At 54.4% G+C, this 16,908-nt stretch overlaps 1 protein-coding gene across 1 annotated transcript; it reads left to right on the top strand.

The window, feature by feature from the left end:
* Window positions 1–1,097: 1,097 nt before the first annotated feature.
* Window positions 1,098–13,746, top strand: D2HGDH (D-2-hydroxyglutarate dehydrogenase). The gene is made up of 10 exons (XM_049773431.1): window positions 1,098–1,126; window positions 2,045–2,396; window positions 3,175–3,232; window positions 4,026–4,165; window positions 4,537–4,730; window positions 5,486–5,654; window positions 7,000–7,143; window positions 8,264–8,406; window positions 9,027–9,192; window positions 13,334–13,746. Exons 2-10 carry the CDS (start codon window positions 2,054–2,056, stop codon window positions 13,591–13,593), a joined length of 1,617 nt encoding a protein of 538 aa, XP_049629388.1. The 5' UTR covers window positions 1,098–1,126; window positions 2,045–2,053; the 3' UTR covers window positions 13,594–13,746.
* Window positions 13,747–16,908: the final 3,162 nt, after the last annotated feature.

The raw sequence follows: 16,908 nt of genomic DNA, 5'->3' as shown, positions 1-16,908 counted from the left end.
CATGTTTCCAAGGAATTCCTCTGTGTTCCCTTTGTAAAGGAAAGATACTGTAAATCTTTTTAATAGTTCATGTCAAAGATGTATATCTGTATTTTTGGATCATGTTATAGATGATGGATATATTGTTTAATAAATAAAATATTTTTTGGCACAAACCTTGATGGATCCTTTTGGGAGTGATGCAACTCTGGGTGTGACTGCCTAACCTGGGTTGTGGGATGTGGGGATCCCCAGACCAGCTACTGTGGGTGAAGGAGGGTCTGAGCAGGACAGCAGGACAGTGGCTGGGAGGCTTCATGGGGTCCCGAGAGGTGCCAGGGCCTGACTTCATGACACCAGCACATACCCCCAGCTGCCAATGGGGGTGACGCTGGAGGAAAGACAGCACAGTACTGACTTCAGGTGGTCCCCGTCCATGCACACCAAGACTAGACGTCTGTCAGGTCTGAGTGGGACCAGGAAACTAGTTTTACTTCAGGGGACAGGCTTGGTCACTGTGCACTGTTTCTTCCCAGGGTGCAGGAAATCACGATCAGCAGTCAGTTGGTTCCCGTGTCTTGTCTCTGTGTGTCTGTATCTGGTTCCTCTGTCCCTGTGTGTTGTCCTAGTTCTGAGCACTGCAGAGCAGAGCTGTCAGCAGTGGGCCTGCTGTGGGGATGGGAGCTCACTGGCCACCAACTGGCCACTGGCTAAGTTTAGGTCTCTTAGTAGTAGTGGCCAGTGTCCACCAGGTTGGCTGCGCTGAGGCTGCTGCTGAGGTTGGTGGGCTGACCAATGTGGGATAGAGGGAAGGTGCCTTGGAATCCCGCCTTCCGGGTCTGGCCCAGGGCTGGACTGAGGCCGTGGCTGGCCCGGGCAGAGCCCTGGGACAGCCCTGGGACGAGGGGCGGGGCCTGGGTGGTGGGCGTGGCCCGGGACTCTGGGCGCATCCCAAGGCAATGATGCCCCGGGACTGGAAGGGGCGTGACCTCGGCAGCACCCCAGTGCGCATGCTCGGCTCCTCGGCCCCACCCCCTCGGCGGTGCGTGGCGGCGGCGGCGGCGGCGGCGGCGGCGGCGGCGGCGGCGGCGGCGGTGGTTCCGGGTGCGGGGGCTTGAGTCGTGCGCTGGAACGACGGGTTCCGTCGGTGCGAGCGCCGGGAGGGTCCCGGGGCTCAGGCGCAAGTTCGTGTCCAGGGCGCTACTCGAGGGGCATCGCGGGCCCCTCGCCACCCTGCCACGTCCCGTGCGCGGCCCGAGCCCTTCCCGACTCCTGCCCTGCGTGGGGACGCACCTGACTTGCCAACAGCACCCGCCCGCTCGGGCTTAGTTCGGGCTCGGGCTGGACCCGAGAGCGGAGGTGGCTGAGTCCGGGGCCGCCTCTGGGGGGCCGGGGATCCCAGTCTGGGTACAATGCAAAGACCTCGGCCTAATCTCTCTCAGGTCTTGGTTCTCACGGCAAGGAATTTCAGGAGACGACCGTGGCGTGCTTTTGTTTGGGGGCTGCAACCAGTGGTGCTCAGGGAGCACTCCCAGCTGGGCCTTGGGGAACATATAGAATATCAGGGACCAAACCCAGGTCTATCACCTGCAAAGCAAGTGCCCTACCTTCTGCACAATTTCTCAGGCCCTGGGACAAACTTCATGTGGGGAACTACAGGAGGACAGAGTCCAGAAAGAAGAAAAAAATATTTTTTTTGGTGTTTTGGGCCAAACCCGGCAGCGTTTAGGGGTTACTTCTGCCAGGTTTGGCTCACCATATAGGATGCTAGGGATCGAAACATGCTAGGCTGCGTGCAAGGCAAACGCCCTACCCACTATGCTATCGCTCTGGCCAATAACCATTTATTTTTTTTAAAAAAGGAAATAGATCTGTGAGTTCTGGTGGTGTCTATATTCAGAGGTTGAGGGAGGTTTCTGAGCTGCCAGTTGTCTCTCGATGGCCCAGGTAGGTCTGACAGGCGTGGCAGTGCCCAGAGAAATTCCCATGTTCACATTTCTTGGCTTTAGGCTTTGCTGAAGTTCACTGTCAAGGGGCCTCTGAAGTCACTGAAGTTGCTTTCCAGGCCGGAGCAATGATGTCCTGTCTGGTGCCCAGATGGACTGGGCAGTTCATCTGGCGGCAGGTGGCTAGCACTCCTCAGCCTTCGGTGCAGTGGAGGCCCAGAGCACTTGTGCTGGGCAGCCCTGGGAGAGTTGAGAGCTCCTGCCCCCCTGTACGCAGGGCCAGCTCATCCCCACCACCCAGCGTCCCTGAGGTGGCCCTGACCCAAGAGCGCTACCTGGTGCAGCGGCTGCCATTCTCCACAGTGACTGCACAAGATCTGGCTACCTTTGAACGCATCATTCCTGGCCGAGTGGTCACAGACCCGGAGCAGCTGGAGGCTTCAAACGTGGACTGGCTGAGGTCTGTCCGAGGTGAGTGGGGAACCCAGCTGCATGTGTCTGTGCAGAGGGAGCTTGGGTAAAGCTGGCATGGGGGTGCTGACATGGGGTGCAGAGGAGACACCTGCTTGATGGTGGGGGGAGGCGGAGTGTGGGTACTGGGTAGTAGAGAAATCAGCATAGTAAAGATTAACTGAGCGATGAGCCAGCCAGGCTGAGGGTGGCTCAGCAGACACATGCTGTACTGTTGGGTTATACCTTATTTTATCCAAAACAAAGATCATCCCTGGTTTCTTAGTATGTTTGTTTACAACTTGAATTTACCTCAAAACAGAGATTGTCTTACTTGTAAACCTGGGTGGCTTTACTGTCCCACCCAGGGGTGGTCCCTGTACTCAATGAAAAACCAGGCAGCTTTGGCTTTATACTAGGTAGAAGACTACCAGTATTTTATCCTCAGTCTGGTTTGGATTATTTCACGTGTGACTCTGATTCAGACTCGTTCACCTGAGGTTGGAGATACGGTGCATGGGGTGATTTTACACTGTACTTCCATGGCCCTGTGGTCTGACTTCATGGGCATGTGAGCTCTGTGCACCAGGACAGTAGCAGAGGAAGGGAAGGAAGCTCTCAGCCAGGTCAAACCAGGGAACCCACCTATCCACAGGGCCTCCACCTCCTCGGAGCAGAGGAACCTCTGAGGAGGAAGTGCAGCAGCTGCCTTGGGAAGCCAGACCAGGGAGAGGCCCTTCCCTGGAGGCCTCTAGGCCAGACTCTCTCCATGGCCAGCCTCATGCTCTCTCCTTTGCAGGCTGCAGCCAGGTGCTACTGAGGCCGTGCTCCACAGAGGAGGTTTCTCACATCCTCAGGTACTGCACCCTGCTTCCTATACTGCACATGCTGTGGGCACACCACAGAGTCAATGCTGGGTGGCAGGCAGGGGCTGTCTCTGCTGCACCTGAACCCAGGACCTCAGGGTACCAAGGCTTCACATGGGGCAGGCTACTTTGTATGCATGGAGCCCCCTCTTAGGCAAAAGGGAGGGAGGTAGTTTATCCTTGGAGATCTGGGGCTTGGGGTATCCTGAGACTGTGGGATTAGGACAATACGAGCAGAGATGCATATAAGTTTTCAGTCCCTAAATATTGCCTCTGCCTTTCACTGCCGCTGTGGAGTGGAGTGTGTTCTGTGGGCACGGTCACTCCCATTCGGAAGTACCAGGGCCTGGCTCAGTGCTCATAGGTCGTTCCTGCCATTCCATGGCTAGTGACAGACAGTGTGCGGGGTGCCCTGTCCTGGGTGCCTGAGGGGTCTTGCCTGAGCCTGGGTCCCTGCTGATCCTGGCTGTCCCGGGACCGTCATTTGCCACAAGGGGGCAACTCCTTTGCCCAAACCTTTTCCCCTGGCATGAGGTTAGCAGTGTTGGGCTGTGATCAGGCACCAGGTGCCTCATGGTTCAGAAGGGTGGCCATGAGGACTGTGGACAGGATCACTGAGAGTAGGACTGAGCACTCTCCTCCTCCTGAGCTGTAACCATGCACATCTGACCTGGGGCAGGAAGAGGAGATGGGGGCTAGGCCTGGTTCTCCTCAAGCAGCCATACCGCTGTGGGGGTGTAGAAGAGAGAGAGAGACCTTCGCGGTTGTCTCTTCTTTGTGCCAGTTACTGTCATGAGAGGAACCTGGCCGTGAGTCCACAAGGGGGCAACACTGGCATGGTTGGCGGCAGCGTCCCTGTGTTCGACGAGATCATCCTGTCCACTGCCCTCATGAACCGAGTCATTGGCTTCTATGATGTATCCGGTGAGCCCTGCTGCACTGTGCTGTATATCTGGGCTAGCACAGTGCTGGGGGCCCTGTCCAAGGAAGGTGGAGGGACTTATAGCTCAGCATGTCTGGGGTCATTGGAATGGGGAGCTCGGGCAACGTCCTGCTTCCACCCTTTTTATATCCAAAGTGGCCAGACAGACATGTGCTCGAGGCACCATCTTCTGTCTGAGAATGTTGCCTTGTGGTGGTCTTTTCTGCATGTGTGCACGGTCACATGTGTATGCACATATGGCCTTTTTCTTGGCTGCTTTTCTTTCCTAGTGTGAGGCTCAGGGAGTCTTCCAGCATTGGACCTGGGGCCTGCACTGATTGTTCGTGCTCATGTCTTATGCTCTGCCTGGCAGGGGTCCTGGTGTGCCAGGCAGGCTGTGTGCTGCAGGAGCTGAGCAGCTACGTGGAGGAGCGTGGCTTTGTCATGCCCTTGGACTTGGGAGCCAAGGGCAGCTGCCACATTGGTGGCAATGTGGCGACCAACGCCGGCGGCTTGCGGTTCCTACGCTATGGCTCACTTCGGGGGACAGTGCTGGGCCTGGAAGTGGTGAGCGTGTCTCGGGGCTGCTGCCTCTGTTTTCCTATGGAGCTGGATGAGGGAGGCTCAGCCCCCTCCTTGCCCTCTGCTCACCCATCAGTGATGCTGGGAGGTGCTTCCACATGCCACATCGCATGTCCCAGGGAGAGACTCGGTTCCTGCCCAGTACTGATGGCTGCTCTCTGGCCCAGGAGGTCCTGGCAGGTGCTGTCACCAGCAGAGGGTCCTGACTCATTTTCTTGGAACCAGAGGAGAAGTTAGAGTCTGGCCAGGCTGCAGCCCCATTTCCTGACCAGCTGGGCCCTGTGATTCATCTCAGAGTGTTCTGGGCAGAGACCCAGTCCTGGTCTCTGACCTTCTGCTGGTCCAGCAGCTGCCCAGTCAGAGCTCCTGGTTCTGCGTCCTGTAGACCTGTTGGTCACTCTCCCCTGCCAGGGCTGTGTCTACAGCAGCTGTCACATTCAGGTCAAGGGCTCCTGGTCATGAGGATCCATAGGACAGTCCCAGAACTGTCCCTTCCACTGTCCGTTACTGTCTCCTTCAAAGTCTCCCAGCACTCTCTCTGCTGGGCGGGCCTCTTCCTGCCCAGTGCTCCCTGCTCCATATCCTGTACTCCTTAACACACCCAGGCCTCACCCCCACTGTGGACCAGCTGTGCAGAGTCCCTTCCTGGTGGCGTCCTGATGTCGATTTGGCGCTCTGAGGGTGGTGGTCTGACCCTCCCTGGGGCCACTCCATCCCTGATGAGTGCTGGCTGTGTGCAGGTGCTGGCTGATGGTACAGTGCTGGACTGCCTAAGCTCCATGCGCAAGGACAACACTGGCTACGACCTGAAGCAGCTCTTCATTGGCTCGGAAGGCACCCTTGGGGTCGTCACTGCTGTGTCTATCAGCTGCCCGCCCAAGCCCAAGGCTGTGAATGTGGCCTTTCTTGGTGGGTCTCAGACCTGGCTGACAACTGACTGCTGCTGGGCAGGCCAAGCTGTGGGCCTGAGGACAAGCCACTGAAGTTTCTGAGCTCTTGGCTCGGGGTGGGTGGAGTCTTGGGGAGAATAGTCATTGTGTCAATGGGGCCACTTCTGGGCTGTGAGGGCAGGCAGCTACCTCCCCAATGTTGGCCAAGGGGACAGTTGGGAGCTGCCTCTGTGTGGCTCTTATGGCCTTTCTGCTGCCCTGTTCAGTGACTGGACACTGGCACGCTCCCACCGTCTGTCCACGACTTCACTGTGGCTGGGCTCTCCCTTCAGCTCAGCCATATGGTTGAGCTTTCATCCAACTTCTCCTCGGTCACCATTGGTCATGCACTTGCCCTTGATGACTGGTTCTCTGTGCCCTCTGTGCCATATCCCAATGTCCACTAGCTCTTGTGGCTGTAGAGAAGATTCTCACCCTCTGTGGTCGTTCCCCTGTGATCATCCTCTGTGATCATCTCTCTGTGATTCTTCCCTTTGCCCTTCTTCATCCTCCTTCCCTCTCCCCTCCATTACCCCCCTCGCTCTTTTACCCTTCTTTCCTCTCTCCTCTGCCTCCTGTCTCCTCTCCTCTGCCTTCTCCTCTCCAGGAGTACCCCCCACCCATCCCTCTTCCTCCTTTCACTTAGTTTCAGTCTCCCCTGAGAACCAGGACAGGATTCTCTGCATCTGTGTCTTGGATGCACTTGGGCGCCCGGTCTCCCCTGTGCTCAGTGAGTTCCTTGCTTGGTCTCCAGGTTCTCAGCACCTTATGGTGAAACCTTTGTCTGGCATTTCTGAATCTGACCCTGGCTTGATGTCTGCCCTTGGTCCTGAACCTACATCACCTCTGCAGAATTTTGTTTCTTGCCCTTGGGGTAATGCAGTCAGGTCCTCTAGTCTCATGCTGTCCATTCTCCCTTCCTCCTTGAGGAAGGGACCCTCCTGCCTGCCTCCTCCTGCCCTCAGCCTGGGCCCTGGTCTCGCGCAGAGGCTCAGCTGCAGCCTGGCTCTTGGCTCTGTGCCCACAGATCCTCTTCTGCTTGGGCTCTCAAGGTCTGCAAACACCCACTGGTCCCCTACCTGCCCCAGTCCTGGGTGGAGTCCTTGCCCTTTCTTATGTGTCAGCCAAGGGTGGATGTCCACTCAGCTCTGAAGCCAAGGCAGAGGCAGCAGAGAAGCCCCTCTGGCCCTGTGTCTACATCTAGCTTGCCTGTTTTTGGCCCCTCCTGTGCCTGTCCCCGCTGAGCCCCTTGAGAGTCCCCCTGGGAAGTTGGTGTTGCTAGCCAGGGTGGGGCCTGCCTGAAGGTATCTGCATTGTGCCTGCAGGTTGTCCCAGCTTCGCAGAGGTTCTGAAGACGTTCAGCACCTGCAAAGCCATGCTGGGCGAGATCCTGTCTGCCTTCGAGTTCCTAGATGCTGAGTGCATGCAGCTGGTCACCCGCCACCTCCACCTCGCCTGCCCTGTGCAAGGTGTGGCCTCTGTCCCATCTGTTGTCAGGTCCATGGTGATGCTCTTTAGCCCAAGGTGAGGCTGTCAACCTCAGCTCAAGTGGACAGAACACCAGGAGACATTCCTGTTGGTACTGAGACTCAGCAAGACCATGCTCACTTCTGGGTGCAGCTTTTCTTTGCAGCTTATCTTCAAATGCTGCCATTGTCTGAGGGGGCTGGATAGGGCCTGGTCAGGCCTTTCCTGAGCCACAGCAGGCTGGATGGGACCAGGCATCTCCCACTCAGCTACCAGGTGGAGGCTGAGATCAGGGGTCTGGGCTGGCCAATGGCTGAGTCCATCTTCTAGCCCTAGTTTAGGACAGCCCTATGTCTTCTTTCCTCTTCCCTCGAGAGCTGCCTCTGCAGCTATGTGGGGTCTAGGAGTGCTTCAGCTTCTGGATGTGGGGACACAGTCACTGTGTCTAGTTTGTAATGACTTCCAGCTCCCACAGCCAGAGTCAGTTTCCCTGGAGGGAGAAAGAAGTGAGATGGGATGGTTCCGGGACTGTTTCACCCTGAGTGCTTCTGTCTTGTTTATGGAGTCATCCTGTCTTGGGCCTCTGATGGTAGGGTGAGCTTTAAAGGTGAGCTTTAGACTGCACCTTGTTTTGCTTTCCAAGGCTCCCTGGAAGGATCCTCAGATTTGTGGATGAGTTTCTGTTCCCCAGGACACCTGCACAGATATTTGCTTCTCTCTGTGGCTTTGTAGCATTTTCTGGAAGAAATTGTATGGGGTTTCAAAGAGAACAGGGCTGTTGTATGAGGCAGGCCATGTCCAACCGTGTAAGCTGGCTGTTGTGTGAGGCAGGCCTTGTCTACGTGTCACAGCCTACAGAGCCAACTTGCTGTCTCTGAGCCAACAATGCTAGGGCTGCCCCAGAGCTCATTGTGCTGGGCATCACTTTCTTCATAACCACTTGAAGCCTGAGACTCCACAGGTGCCCACAGGGAGCATGTGGATCCCTGGGAGTGCTGTCTTTCCTAGACACTGACAACCCAGTGAGCATTGAAATTCCACTTGAGTCCCTTACAGGGCTCCTAGGATCTTGGCCACAGAGAAACCCTGGAAATGCCCCTCTGTTTTGTGCCTCTTCCTCAGAAAGTCCTTTCTACATCCTCGTCGAGACCTCGGGCTCCAGTGCAGGCCACGACACTGAGAAGTTGACGAACTTCTTGGAGCATGCCCTGGGCTCTGGCTTGCTGACAGATGGCACAGTGGCCACCGATGAGAGAAAGATTCGGGTACGTGTCCTGTTGTGGGGAGGTACCATCTAGGTGAGAGGAGAATGGAACAGGCTCCTTGTCTAGAGTGTTATTAACATGAATGTGCAGGCAGAGGCAGGGGAGTCCATTCTGACTGACTCCCACAGTGGAAGGATGCGGGGTGGGGTGGGGGTGGGGGGGGGACTTTGGGCAGGAACAATAGGGGTGAGGAGGATAGGGTGGGGACCTACGCGGGAAGGATGGGCATCTGTGACTGGGTCCAGATTGGACTGTGACCCGGGAGCAGGGTAGCGTCAGGCAGAATGGTGTGTGGAAGAAAGGGACCTGAGGAAATGGTGCAGGTGATCATAGTGATGTCAGGGCATGGGGACAGTGAAAATTGGGCCTGTGCGCACAAGTGGAGGGCAAGGAGAGCCCAGCTAGGGGAATGACAGAGATACTCCAACACAGGTCCGTAGTGGTGGGGTGAAGGATCTTCCTGCTCTCTGCTGCTGACCAGGGTGACATTAGCAGGGAGTCCTGCCTATTGGCCCTGCCTCAGTGTCTTCCCCAGGCCATCTCTGCTGCTGTCCATCCTCCCTGGGTCCTGTCCCCCATCAGGCCTGGGGTGTTACTAACATGGCCTGCTGTCCCGGCAGACACTGTGGGCCCTGCGGGAACGCATCACGGAGGCATTGAGCCGGGATGGCTGTGTCTACAAGTATGACATCTCCCTGCCTGTGGAGCAGCTCTACGACCTGGTCCCTGAGCTACGTGCCCGCCTGGGCTCCTGTGCCCGCCATGTCGTGGGCTATGGCCACTTGGGTGAGCTGGTGGCCGCCTGTCTTGGGAATAAGTTTGGGAGGGTTTGCGGGGCTTTATAGCACAGGCCGAGTCTAGGTAGTCCTAGTAGCTAGCAAGGGTCTGCCCTGGGAACTAGCACAGTTAACCCTTGTTAATCAGCATGGGTTCCCCTGGTTAATGAGTATGGGTTCACATTCGTTAGTTAGGGGTTTGTCCTACTCTCATAGTATGGGTGACTAGTTTACCTAGCTGGGCTATCCTGGGTTGGTGAGTTTCTCCTGATTAATTCATGTGGGCTTCCCTTGCTTAGCTAATTGCTCTGGTGTCACAGTCAACCTGGTTCATTGGCTAGGTTAGCTGGTGACTGGCCTAAGCTAACTCAGGTCATCAGCACAGGCTGACCTTGGTGAGTAGTTTGTTCACTCAGCTCATCCTGGTGCCTTTGGAAGGTTGCCTCAGCCCTGCTCCCAGGTGTTTCCAAAGGCTCTGGCCTCCTGTCCTGGTGCCTCTCTTTGCCTCTCTATAAAAATGGGATCAGGGGCCTAAAGAAATAGGGAGGGGGCTTTGCCACAGATTGGGAGCTCTGAGTGTCTGTATTGTGGGAATTTAAGGGTATGTCTGATCACCCAGCCCAGGCTCTGGTGACAGATAGTGTGACCTTTGTTACATGCAGGATTGGGGCCAGAGATGTCACTCAGGGTAGAGGCTTGCCTGGTATGTATGATGGATGCCCTGTGTCCCGTCTCCACACCACATGGACTCAGGAGTAGTTCCCGCACCAGCAGGTGTGACCCCCCAAACATAAAGAAGCAAAAGTGTCGGCATTGAAGCCACATACCCAGAGAAAGGGGGTGGTGGCAGGGTGTGTGTCTCCAGTGCTGACAAGGTGGGAGAGCCTAGAGACTGGCTACTCTATGGTCATACCCTGCTGAACAGGACAATGTTTAGAGCTCATAGCAGCTGTTAGTACAGGGGAGAGTTCCTCAGTATTCTCTAACAGAGCCATTGATGTGAATTCTGGCCATCGGAGCTGTGCTGAGACCTGAGAGAGATCCAGGGGAGGTTCTCCTATGACAAAGACTGAGGTTGTATTTACCTGGAGAAAGGCAGGGAAGGTTCTCGCACAGTACAGACATTATGTGGTGAGGGCAGGTATGCCCACTGAGAGCACCTGCATGGGAATCTGCAGGGCTTTGGAAGCTTGGTTCTGGAGGAGGCTAGGCAGGCATGTTGGACTGGGCCGATGGGCAGCAGAAAGCACAATGCCTGGTTGGGGCAGCAGAGCGGAATGGGGTTTTGGACCTTCCCTAAGTCCCTAGAACCAGGCAGGCAGCTCTGGGCCTGTCCTCTCCTGCAGCCCAGCCTCACGCTCGAGTTCTCGGGTCAGTTGCATCATTGTACACAAGGTGGTGCTCCTTGGGTGTCTGCACACAAGGTAGTGCTCCCAGGTGTCTCTGCACATGTGATGGTGCTCTCCGGGTGTCCGCACATGAGATGAGGTGGTGCTCCCACATGTGGCTTCTCCAAGCTTCCATTTCCCTTCCTCTCTGTGAGCCTGTTTTCCTGCCTTCATCTCAGGTGAAGGTGGACCATGGGGTCAGGATACTGGTTCTTCCCATTGGACCCTTAGATGCTGCTGGGCTTCTGCAGGACATTGCTCAATTAGGACTATATCTGGGATTCCCTCTCTATCCCTGACTGTATCTGGGACCCCCTCTCTGTCCCTGACAGTGCCCAAGACCCCTGTCCCTACTCTTGGACCCATGTGGCCACCCCATCCAGATTCCCAGACATGGATGGACCTGGCTTGTTGGGCTCCCTGTGACTGTCCTGCTGAGGGCTTGATGCGGGTGGCGTGGCCATCTCGACACCATGGCAAGTGCAGACCCAAGTGCACAGGGACTGTGGGACAGAGGGGACTGTAGGACAGGGCTCTTCCCCTGTCCCTTATCCTTACTCCCTTCAGGTAGGTTGCCAGGTTCTCGAGGGCTGGAGCATCCCAGTTCCCACTGGTGCCTGTCTTGCTCTTGCTGAGACCTGGCTGCCCCAGGACTCCTGCCAGATCAGGTGCTGGAGATGCATCTTTTTCTGTTCTCTCTTCCATTTCCGTGAGCCGCCCTTTGCTGTGTCAGCCCCACACACTATGTGCCTGCCTTGCCCCCGTGGCCAAATACGGCACTGACACATGTCCAGACAGTGAGAGGCCTGTGAATACAGAGTGACGAGGGGGCTTGGGTGTCTGGAAAGTACTTTTGGCACAGACAGACAGCCTGTGTCTGCCTGTCAACCCTGTGAATCCACCTCCCATCTGCCCAGGCCTGACTCCAGGAGGTTGCCTCTTCCCACTGTGCTGTACATGCCCTGCAGCCCCCATGCTCCCTGTTCAGCTGTCCTAGTTGCTAGTCCCAGGCCCTCCAGAGGGTTACAGCTTGTCCTAGTGACTTGCTTGGTTGGCATGGGACCAACAGGGGCCAGTGATTGTGGACTTTTCTGGGAGGTGTTTCAGGTGATGCTCTGAGCAGAGTTGATGGGCCTCACCCAGTCGGCTGAAGGCTTCAGAGCTCCGAGGACCAAGGAAGAGGGGATTCTGCCCATACCACCCCCCATGCCTCTGGGCACCTGCACTTCTGCCTCGTGCCTGGGGTACTGGTCTGTGAAGCAATGCCCTGTGCCAGCCCCAGAGACAAGGTTCTGGTCTCATAGGGCCACATGGGCCCTTTCCGGCACATCATGAGTCCATGTGGGCATCTGCGGCCTCTCCCTGGCCCCTCACTGGGGGAGCCCCAGGGGCACCTGTCAATGGGCATGGCTCGTCCTGACCACATTGGGAGGGCCATGACTTTGTTCCTGCAGCAGACGCTGCACCTGCTCAAGAGCAGCGTGAGTCAGGTCTTACCTCTTGGACCCTACCCTACCCTCCTTTGGAGGTCCTGACTGCACCATGTCCACTGCCCTGCACTGCGCAGGTGGTCCGGCATTCTGTCCTAGAACTAGCCTGGTTTGCTTGGTCACTTTCCACCATGGGTCTAGTTATCTATAATTAAATAGATTCAGATGCGTGGGCCAGAGAGATAGCATGGAGGTAGGGTGTTTGCCTTCATGCCGGCATCTCATATGGTCACCGAGCCTGCCAGGAGCGATTTCTGAGCATAGAGCGAGGAGGAATCCCTGAGCACTGCTGGGTTTGACCCCAAAATAAAAAAAAATAGATTCAGATGCTTGAAAATGCCAAGTGGTCAGTGCAAGGACCAGGCGCCGGCTGCTTGTGTCCACTAGGGACAGCAGAATTAAGTGACCCAGAGTGGTTCAGGAGAGTGTGGGGTGAGGGAGAGGCCAGAGAGGGAGAGGTAGAAACATCTTTGCATTTATATTTGCACATCTCCTGAAGTCTGCCCATAGCTCTGGGACCAATCTGTGGAGGTCTGTAACTCCAGGTTCAAGAGAGAGAGAGAGAAAGAGGTATAGACGGAGTGAACATCATCTTGCTGATGCTTTATCTCAGGTCCATTGCATACATGCAGTGACCTACACACATGCACATACAGAAGCACATTGTATTGCACATATGGGCATATTCTACACAAGGACATGCAAACATGGTATGCACACAGAAGCATGCACCGCACATTCCTGACAAAGATGCACCCTGATTGATCATTGATATAAACACATGTACACCATATATGCATGCAGTGTCCTACATACAGAAACATGACATAGACGTGTACTACACATTGACACATGCATCACAAGAGTATGCACCTTACCTACTGAACACTAACAGATGTTAGTGTCTGACAGTTGTACACTAACAGATGTACACTAATGTACACACATGGATGCTTGCACATCCTTCACACATGCATCACAGAGCATGCACTTACAGATGAATACAGTGCATGAAACAACATGCATACATGTAACAATGCATTGCTGTACACAACCGAACAGATGCACACTGTGTGTGCATTAAAATATGCACATATACAATATATGTGTATACAATACAAATACTTGGATGTACACTGCCTGCTCATTGGCATGGACATGCATCCCCCAGGCTGGAGGACAGAAGGGAGCTGACCCCAACTACATGCAGAGTGGGGAGCTGGGGAGGAGGGTCATGGGCCCAGCCCAGACTGACTTGGGGTCCTTATCTCAGGGGATGGCAACTTGCATCTCAATGTAACAGCTGAGGCCTTCAGTGCAACACTACTGGGTGCCCTGGAACCCTACGTGTACGAGTGGACAGCGAGACAGCGGGGCAGCGTCAGCGCTGAGCACGGGCTGGGCTTCAAGAAGAAGGACATGCTGGGCTACAGCAAGCCCCCGGCGGCTGTGCGGCTCATGCAGCAGCTCAAGGCCCTCCTGGATCCCAAGGGCATCCTGAACCCCTATAAGACACTGCCCGCCAGGGCCTGATATGACCGGTCAGCAGGGGGAGCACCCTTGCCCCTTTGCACCTCCTTGATGTGGTCAGGCCATAACCTGCTCTGTGTGGGGACACAACAGCCCAGGGGTCTGGGGACCGGCTCTCAGCCATAGCTCTGGCCCGTCCTCCAATCCCCCACTCACCCCCCCATCAGAGAGCAGCCTTTGTGAGTTTGCTGTTCCTTACTCGGGATTCCAGGTGGCCTGGTGTCATGCAGTTCAGGAGAATTGACACGTTCTTTTCTGGCATGGTGCTGTTGGCTGTGAAGAGGCTCTGGATCTTCAGTGCCCTTGTCTCTGTTCTTCCTGCTCATCCGTGAGCCCGGGGTCTTCTGGGTCGTGGCACAGTCTGGAACTGGTATTCGTTCTGGTAAGAACTTCTAGTAAAAATGAAAATTACTTATAGTGCTTTTTGTGTTGTTACTAGTATGACAGATCTATTTTAGGGGTCATCTCTGGCATCAGTTCGGACTATGAGTTCTGGTGATCATACCTGAGGCTCTGCTGAATCCTGAAGTATCTCCAGGCCCCAGAAAAATAATCTCTGAAAGCCCCTCCTGAGGCCCAGGGTTACAGTCCCTGAGCACCAACTGAACTTCCTACAGTGACCTGAGCCTGACCTCAGTAGGGACAAAGTGACCATTGTTCCTGTCTCCTGACACATCCCCTACCCTGTGGCTTGGAGCTCTGAGGGACTTACCTTGCCTGGCTACCTGTAGTGTTGAGGCAAGGGCAGGTGCGGCCTAGATGGACAATGCCACTGATCAGTCACATGAGGCCCCTGAGGAGCAGATGCTGACCTGAGACACTTATATTGGGGAGGGAAAGGCCTATGAGAGGTACTGAAAAGCTGATTATGAGGCATTTCTGGATTGGCTATGGTCTGTTGAGCAGGTGGCCTGTAATGCAGGGTCATAGGGAGGAGTGACCAGAAGACAAGCCAACACTAAGAGTTGGAATATAAAGTGGAGCCCACTGACTTGTGAATGTATCCCTGGGCTTGACAGCCCACCCAAACACCCAGGTATACAATCAGCACAGTGTAAAGTCCAACAAGCAATACATGGACAGAACACAAGCAAGGCACACACGCCACATGCAAGGTACACACATACATACTACAAGGTGCATGAAGGGCACTGTATGTAGCCAGGCAATTCTGTGCAGATCTGTACACTGTACACAAGTTCACACAGAAATAGGCACATATACAGATGCATAGATATAGGTCTGTACAGGCATATAGGTGCTTTCACAGGCACACAAGCTTAGAGATGTACAGTGGTGCCTGAAGACGCAAGTGATAGGAATGAGATTATCTACTGCTGGGAAAGAGTTGAGAACACCTTGATGCGCACCCATGCTAGATGGTATCGCCTTTAGTAGTCACGAACAAAATCTTACCGTCTTGTCACCCCCTTCGTCTTCATGCCAAATACCGACCGACCCATATGACGAATGCATGTGCTGAGTCCAATGCAGGCTTTTATTATGAATTCCCATGGGATGATAGATGGGAATCCTGTGGACTCTGCCTGCAATCAGCGTGAAGGGTCGACACATGGTGGCAGGTAAGAATAACATTCTAAGTATCCTTAGCAAAGCAGGAAAGTTTTGTATGCCGTGCTGAGGACACGCCGCCCCATCCTCAGTGGTATTAGGAGGGCATCATATTTGGAGATGGGCCTCTGCATCTAAAAGGGGTGTAGGGATATGACAGAACTCAATGCACAATGACATCCTATGAAAGTGTTCCCACAGTGTTCCCACATCTGTGTCTTTATCCTTCATCTTGACGATGGAGCAAGAGCAGAGACCCCTGCTCCACCACGGCAGCATTACATGTGATACCCTGGACTTGCAAGGCCAGACAGCCCGAATTTACACTCAGTGCACACCTTTACTAGCACTCTTTTATGGGAAGGCTTTATGCAGATTCTCAAGCATTAACCCTTTAATGGAACATAGTGTGGGATGATGGAAACAGGTTTTTTTTTTGGGGGGGGGGGAGGGGGCACACCTGTTTGACGCTCAGGGGTTACCCCTGGCTCTGTGCTCAGAAATTGCTCCTGGCTTGGGGGGACCATATGGGACGCCAGGGGATCGAACCGGGGTCCGTCCTATGCTAGCGCTTGCAAGGCAGACATCTTACCTCTAGCGCCACCTTCCCGGCCCCGATGGAAACAGTTTTGATACTGTTCTCCGTATAGTTTCATTGCTTTGCTTAGTCTAGAGAAGAGCAACAAAAACTGAGCAAATGATTGGCTCCACTCTGCTGTTTTTGCTATAATGTTCTAGTCTATTTAAAACAGAAAAGGGGAGATGAAGGAGTTAAGGAGGGGACACTCAGCATCTACCAAAGCCCCTGCACACAGAGGCCTTGAGGACGACAGGCCTGGCAGTACTGCCAAGCTCTCCTGCAATATCCTATTAGGAGCTCTTTTTTTTTTTTTTTTTTTGGTTTTGGGTCACACCTGGCAGTGCTCGGGGTTACTCCGGGCTCTATGCTCAGAAATTGCTGATTGGGATGCTGGGATTCGAACCACCATCCTTCCGCATTAAAGACAAATGCCTTACCGCCATGCTATCTCTCCAGCCCCAGCAATGTCACCTTTTTTTTTTTTTTTTGGTTTTTGGGTCACACCCGGCAGCGCTCAGGGGTTCCTCCTGGCTCTATGTTCAGAAATCGCTCCTGGCAGGTTCGGGGACCATACGGGATGCCGAGATTTGAACCGCCGTCCTTTTGCATGCAAGGCATGCCTTACCTCCATGCTATCTCTCCAGCCCCAACTATTATGACACCCTTGAAAAGTTTCCACAAGAACTTTTGTTGGTAATTCAAAAAAAGTTCACTTTACCAATGTATGTTCTATCTTGTTTGCCTTATGTGAAATTCCTGGGAGAAATGCTCAGGGTTTACATGCACGAAGCCTTTGTTGAGAGCACAAGAAAAGATCTGGGAAACAGCAGGTAGGGCGTTTGCCTTGCATGTGACTGACCCTGGTTCGATCCCTCGCATCCCATATGGTTCCCTGAGCCCACCAGGAATGATTCCTGAGCACAGTGCCATGAGTAAACCAAATGCTGCTAGGGTGGCCCCAAAACAAGCAAACAAAAAAAAAAAAAAAAGAAAAGAAATAGGTGGGGCCATAGCAATAGCACATGGCCGACCTGAGACTGACCCAGCTTTGCTCCCTGGTTTCTCATATGGTCCCTTGAGCCTGCCAAGAGCGATTTCTGAGCACAGATCCAGGCATAACCCCTGACCACCACTGTGTGTGAACCCAAAACAAAACAAAAAGAAAA

Source organism: Suncus etruscus, chromosome 5 (assembly GCF_024139225.1).
Source record: "Suncus etruscus isolate mSunEtr1 chromosome 5, mSunEtr1.pri.cur, whole genome shotgun sequence".
Classification (NCBI taxonomy): domain Eukaryota; kingdom Metazoa; phylum Chordata; class Mammalia; order Eulipotyphla; family Soricidae; genus Suncus; species Suncus etruscus.
The sequence above is the reverse complement of the archived record's forward strand: the minus strand, read 5'-3'. Positions and strand labels throughout refer to the sequence as shown.

What these genes read in the sequence shown, in the direction of transcription:
- D2HGDH (XM_049773431.1), top strand. Translation starts at nt 2,054, where the DNA reads ATGATGTCCTGTCTGGTGCCCAGATGGACTGGGCAGTTCATCTGGCGG. An exon ending in TGGCTTCTATGATGTATCCG is followed by an intron (nt 4,166 to 4,536) that starts GTGAGCCCTGCT and finishes TCTGCCTGGCAG; the next exon opens with GGGTCCTGGTGTGCCAGGCA. An exon ending in CGTGGGCTATGGCCACTTGG is followed by an intron (nt 9,193 to 13,333) that starts GTGAGCTGGTGG and finishes TCCTTATCTCAG; the next exon opens with GGGATGGCAACTTGCATCTC.